This window comes from Tauraco erythrolophus, chromosome 3 (assembly GCF_009769465.1).
Source record: "Tauraco erythrolophus isolate bTauEry1 chromosome 3, bTauEry1.pri, whole genome shotgun sequence".
Taxonomy (NCBI): Eukaryota; Metazoa; Chordata; class Aves; order Musophagiformes; family Musophagidae; genus Tauraco; species Tauraco erythrolophus.
The window spans coordinates 62,965,026-62,971,807 of record NC_141467.1 but is presented as its reverse complement, the minus strand read 5'-3'; the positions used below and the strand labels follow the sequence as shown (position 1 = coordinate 62,971,807).

At 37.7% G+C, this 6,782-nt stretch overlaps 1 protein-coding gene across 1 annotated transcript; it reads left to right on the top strand.

Moving 5' to 3' along the window:
* The first annotated feature begins 272 nt into the window (after positions 1-272).
* Positions 273-6,575, top strand: CYP7A1 (cytochrome P450 family 7 subfamily A member 1). Its single transcript, XM_009986741.2, has 6 exons — positions 273-352; positions 1,682-1,922; positions 2,403-3,016; positions 4,400-4,530; positions 5,477-5,652; positions 6,276-6,575. Exons 1-6 carry the CDS (start codon positions 273-275, stop codon positions 6,573-6,575), a joined length of 1,542 nt encoding a protein of 513 aa, XP_009985043.2.
* Positions 6,576-6,782: the final 207 nt, after the last annotated feature.

Below are 6,782 nucleotides of genomic sequence, written 5' to 3'. Positions count from 1 at the left end.
CTACTGAGAGGTGACATCAGCTCAAGGCCATGTCTGCAACTGTCTGCATCAGTCCAGCGAAGCTCCATGCAGAAAGATGTCAGAACAGAGACATAAGAGACTCTCTCCAGAAATGGTTAATCAATAGCTTGCTAGGTTGACTGAGGCCACTAGATAGAGTGGTGCACCTGCTGTATATAAGTCGTGAACTGTCTTCTCTATCATTCTCAGTCACCTCTCCTGCCATACTGGTGGTTACCAGTTGTCCACTTGGAAGTTTTTGGTTATCAGAAATGTTCATAGCATCATGGATCTGGGCAACAGTGATAATACTCTGTTGTGGGTTGTGGTTTCTTCTAGGGAGGAGAAGGAGGTAAGGAATCCATTTGTAAATGCATCTCAGCGTACCTAGCCTTTATTTCTGTCAAATACGCTGTGTATATAACTAAAAGAAGAGTAATCTGGAGACTATCAGATGGACAGATGCAGGATAGCGTGAGCAATGCTGTAGTCTTTTGAGAGATTTATTTTACAACAGAATTTTTGGGTACAGGCTTTTTAATAATAGTGAAGTAACACCTAAACATAGCTCTAGATACAAATCTATGCACAAATGAGGTAATTAAAATATGAATATGCATGTTCTGATTTCCTCAAGTACTGGGCTACAGTTTTACCTGCATTGTAATCACAGCTAATAACTATTTATATCTAATTATAGTTTAATACCTACTTACAGTCATTTTCATATTATCAATCTACCATACCTAGTTACACAGTTTAATACAGATAATATTTATGTACCTTACTATGCTGAATACATATTCCCTAAAAGTAATTATCCTACTGGCACATTTACATAAGGAGCAAATAATTTGCTTACCTATTGTCCTTTTGTATTTTTCAGCAGTCATTTTCTTGTTTTACTTTGAAAAGTTTAGTGAAAATAGTTAACTTCAGATAATAACCATCAGGAATTTACTAGAAAAGCTAAAGTATTGTCTGAAAGTTATTTTAGCAGCTATGATGTCCTTATGCAGGAAAGTCATTTTCTGACTGAGAATAAAAAATATCATCATCATGCTTCACTTAAAGCATAATCTTAACTTAAAGCATGTGCTTAATGACACTTTGCCTGAAAGACTAACTCTTATGCCTACCAAAGATCATGACAAGATTGCCATCGTTTTCAGCAGGATCTGGTCCAAATGGGATACGTCAATAATAACAACCTTTCTACACTAAAAGGTTATTCCCCTTGGTATTACAAATTGAATTGTGAATGCCGCTGCCCAAAAATGTGTCAGACAATATTAGCGGGATGGATTATTCATTTTTGGGAACATTATGTAATTGTGCATGTTAACTGGTGGTAACAATGTTGTATTTAAACAAGTGAAAGAAATACTCGTAATCTAGGGAAAAGAAAAATGACATCATCAAACCGTGGTTTATTATATTTATTATAATACAGGCTGTTAAAGTTATTCTTTCTTGTATACCATAAACCTTACAATAGGCTTACTCTTTCAAGGGAAGAAATTTGTCAATATACTATGTGTTTGGGGTTTGTATTTGTTTTTTTTTTAACATTTTTTTCACATTACAAAAACCCTATCTTCATCATTTTACTTACCTGGTAGTCCTGGAAGAGACATCTTTATGCATACTTCTAAATTTGGCTTTCGTTTGTGTTTTATAGGCGACAAGGTGAGCCGCCACTTGAAAATGGGTTCCTCCCATACCTGGGCTGCGCCTTGCAGTTCGGTGCCAACCCCCTTGAATTCCTCAGAGAAAAGCAGAGGAAGCATGGCCACATTTTCACTTGCCACGTAGCAGGAAAATACATTCATTTCCTCACTGACCCTTTTTCATACCATGCATTGATACGCCAGGGAAAACACTTGGACTGGAAAAAGTTCCATTTTGCTACTTCAGCCAAGGTACCGCTTTAAAAATGGTTTTAATATCTAACATGTAAAATGTCTGTTGGCAGGACAGACGTACCCAGTTAATCCCTATAGCATAACTGTGCTTTTGAAATAGAATTGGGTTCACATTTTCGCACTTCTGTTGGTTTAAAATATTGGGGTCTTTTTTTTCCCTTTCCTTAATGGGAAGGAAATTTACAGTGATTTGGATTGTCCAAGAATGACATTATTTAGTCATGTAGCATCCCAAATTGCTAAAGCAGAAATAGTTAGCACGGCCTGCAAAATCGTAATATAGCTTGCTGAAGCTGAAACCTTCTTTGGGAGGTGCTCACCACTGTGGAAGATTTGATCCTACTGCCTTAAAAAAAGTGATGCGACACAGTAGGAGCTCAGCCAAACTGCTAGTGAAGCAAAAGTCTCCTTTTGATTTCAATGGGATAATGTTATGACAGACCTTATTTATCATGAATACAATTTATTTTGTGACAGGCTTTTGGGCATGGCAGCATTGACCCAGCAGAGGGAAACACCACTGAGAATTTTCATCAGACTTTCATTAGAACACTTCAAGGTAATGCCCTAGATGCCCTCATTGAAGCAATGATGGAAAACCTACAATACGTCATGCTGCAGTCAAGAACATCTAAACTTCCACCTAATGCCTGGGTAACAGAAGGACTTTATACGTTCTGTTGCCAGGTGATGTTCGAGTCTGGTTTTTTAACACTTTTTGGTAAAGAATTTAATTCAAATCACGACAAAAGTCTATCATCAAAGCAAGAAACTGAGAGAGCTCATATCCTAAATGCCCTCGAAAACTTCAAGGAATTTGATAGGATCTTTCCAGCCCTCGTGGCAGGGCTGCCTATCCACCTCTTCAAGAGTGCCCACAGTGCACGTGAGAAGCTGGGAGAGGCACTCCTCCACAAGAACCTCCTGAAGAGGGACAACCTGTCTGAGCTTGTCACCCTCCGCATGTTCCTGAACGACACTCTGTCAACCTTCGATGACATGGAAAAAGCAAAGACCCACGTGGCAGTGCTCTGGGCCTCACAAGCCAACACCATTCCTGCCACGTTTTGGAGCTTGTTCTATCTTCTTAAGTAAGTCCCAATGCTTCTTGTTTTCAAACAAGAAAAATGTTTATTATCTTTCAGAAACCAGTTCATTAATACAGGCAAATTCCACTGCTTGATACCTCATCAGTGTCAGAAAGCTTAGTGATAACAACAGAAGTGGCATGTTGTTGATGATCTCTAAGGTCCCTTCCAGCCTATGCCATTCTATGTTGTTCTGGACTTCCATGGAAACCCCCTTCACTAATCTGACACCAAGTTCTGGTACCACAGAGCAATTCTGTAGAAGTTTTTTTAAAAATAACACTCTGGGACAATGCTACACTTTATCAAGAAAGCTTTGAAGTAAATCTATATGATACGACATTGAAAACGCTGGTTGCAGTCAGAACGTTAATTGTGTTGAAGGTTCCCAGTAAAATCAAACATTTTTAGACCATCTCACTAGAGCAGGAAAATTGAGCCTTAACTTCATTATTGTTTTCACAGATACTTAACAGAAAATAGTTTATATATTGATAGATCTCACTGAGGTTGACATGTAGACTGCATCTGCTGAGCTTACTACTTGTGAGAGGAGTGCAAAGTTCAGATAATACTATTAAATGTCCATTTCATAGTGGGCCTCTGTGGAGTATAATCTACCTCAGCATGACTAACTCTAACTATGTATCTAAATTGCCAACTTTTTATTTAGCCGGTGGCTCACACCCTTGTATCTACCTGTCAACGCTAATATCTGAGGTTCTTTAGTACTTTTCATTCCAAGAATGCATTGGCTTAGGTCATCTGGCCTTGGAGTCTTTTAACACCCTGATTGATTGTGCCTTCATCAAGACACTATTGCATCCCAGATTATTATCTATACGTATTTCACCATAGCTCATATATTCTGTGTCTGTAACAAAGTCTAGACAGTGAAGGACATCATGTGGACTTTTAGTATTTAGGAAGATTCTTTTCAGCTAGATAGAATATTGCCATGTAATAGGACATCATCCAGGATAAGTGATGTTATAAAACTGATCTATGATCCTGTTCCTAAACTTTCTACCCACAGTGGGGCTATTTCCTAATCTACAGCTGATGGTTTTATTTCTTATTCTTGGCATTGGTTTTTAGTGACATTCCTATTTATTACCTGAGTTATGCACATTAGTTCTGTCCCACTTGTCACTGGAGATAGAATCGAATACTTGGGGTTCTTTTCCTTATTTTGAAACTATCGTATCTTCACCAAGACATGAAAAAGTGTAATTGCAGCCTTTTGCTACAACATTTTCATTTCAGAAGGTTGCACTGTCAGCTAACAAACTAAATTTTAGTCAGGAAGAAAGTTAATGACAAAACTCCTTTTTAAACCATTCTTAAGTGTAAAATTGTGTTATACTTCTGCTCTTTTCATCTTAGGAATCCAGAAGCAATGAGAGCTGCTACCAAAGAAGTGCAAAGTATTTTGGAAAGTGCCGGAGAGAAGATCAGCTTAGATGGCAAGCGTATTTCCTTGAACCGAAAACAGCTGGATAACATGCCAGTACTAGGTATGATTATTTTATGCAAGAGTACCAGAAGTCACACCACAATAGTCACAGTCTTCTATTTGTTACCTTATAAATGCTTGCTAGAGAATTAGTATGGAATTAGCCAACAAACACTAGAACTAACTCTGTATGTTCCTTAGCAATAGCCAACACAATCCGTCTTCCCAACATCCCAGGTGGTACTGAGAGTATTAAAATTCACATGAACAGCACTTATTCATGGGTAATGACATGTCTCAATACTGCTACACAGCTACATAACGTAGTATTGGAGACCCATAGATAATTCAGAACAATATTTTGCTTAGTAATGACTTTAGATCAAATAAAAAGATATCAAAATTTATATCCTAATTCTTATGATGTGAAGCAATATCTCCTAATATTATTACTTTGTTCCTACTTAGTATTTTTCAAATTATAGGCACATTTTTCAAAAGTGTCCAAGTTACAGAAGAGTTTTCAAAATGTCACTCTAACTACTGTTGCTTTATGGAAAAAAAAAAATAGAAAAACCATCAGCTTATATCAAAACAAATAACCTCAAGTTTCTTTGTATGAGTAGTGGTTTCTATGCACCAGCTCTAAAAGTTTCAGAAAATCCTGATCACTGCACTGTTTCTTTTTTTGTTGTTGTTTTTGTTATGTTTCCAGTTTTGACTGGTTTGTTATTTATCTCAGGGTGAAAATGTGTCTCACTTTCAACTATTCTGTTGCATCTAAGTATTTTTCTAGGGGAAAGCGGATTATGTCTAACTGTTATCTGCAGAAGGGATAATAATGCTAAAAAGAAACGAGAAAGATGCTTTCTTAGGAAGTTATTGTTAAAGATATCCTCTAATAAATGCAGAGTTTGATAATGGATTTGAAATAGTTCAAAATGACCTCTCCCAAGGACACACACATACTATTTCCATCGTAATTGTTCCTTTTCCTCTCCCGATAGATAGCATCATCAAGGAGGCAATGAGGCTATCGAGTGCATCCATGACTTTCCGAGTTGCCAAGGAGGATTTCACTCTGCACTTAGAGAATGATTTTTACAACATTCGCAGTGATGATATTGTAGCTCTTTATCCTCAACTGTTGCATTTAGATCCAGACATCTATGCAGATCCCTTGGTAAGTATTTATCAAAGCGCACTAAACTCTGGGCTCTCGCAGAAGCTAACATGCCTTTAAATAGAGCATTTATTAGGGGTGCTCCCATGGCCGGGTTTCTGTTGTACTACAGACAGTTTGTTCTTACACTTGGAGATGTAATGGCAGGCAAGAAAAAGAATAAAGTCAGTGCATGCGCTATCTGCAAAACATGTTTTAGCGTAACCAAAAAGGGTGCTGCCAGCCCAAGAGAGCCTTCTACTTAGCCTTCCTCGGTGAGGAAAGATCTCTGTCACGGGAGGGTTCAAGGGAGGACGAGGACAAGGATAAGGATCTTTTCCCAAAGGCACAGAATGAGAAATTTTCCAGTTCTGCTGCATAAACAAGGATGCAGGTTATAATCCTTATTTAAGAGGTCAGAAAAGAAAAGGAGAGTTATCAGGAAAGAACGTGAGATCACATCCCACATATCAGAACTTCTCAGGAGCTACCGTCTCCAAAACAGCACCATGGGGCCTGGCACTACTGTACAATGCTTACTGCTAGAGGCTTTTCTTTCCCAGTGTGCATTTTGTGTCTTAATGGTATCACCTAGTCTTTGCAGGTATTTAAACATCAAGTAACTCTTTTCAAATTAATTACAGACGTTCAAATATGATCGCTTTCTCAATGAGAACGGAGAAGAAAAGACTGACTTCTACCGCAACGGTCGCAAGTTAAAGTACTACTATATGCCATTTGGGACAGGAATAGCAAAATGTCCTGGCAGGTTATTTGCTGTCCATGAAATTAAACAGTTTTTGGCTTTGATTTTTTCGTATTTTGAGATAGAGCTTGTGGACACTAATGTGCAGTGTCCTTCTTTAGATCAATCCCGTGCAGGACTGGGTATTTTGCAACCAGCCAATGACATTGATTTCAGGTATAGACTGAAATGTTCATGAATATTATTTATATTATACATATAAACTATGTACTATACAAATGCACTATATAACATATTCTTTATATATATTTTATGTATATATGCAAATGAAATGTTGCAAGTCTTGGGGGAAAATCTGTATGAAGATGCTAATCCATCAGTCTAATGGAAAATGCGTAATGTATACCATTGCAGTACCAGCATGCAGTGGGTTTAATGCAATGTG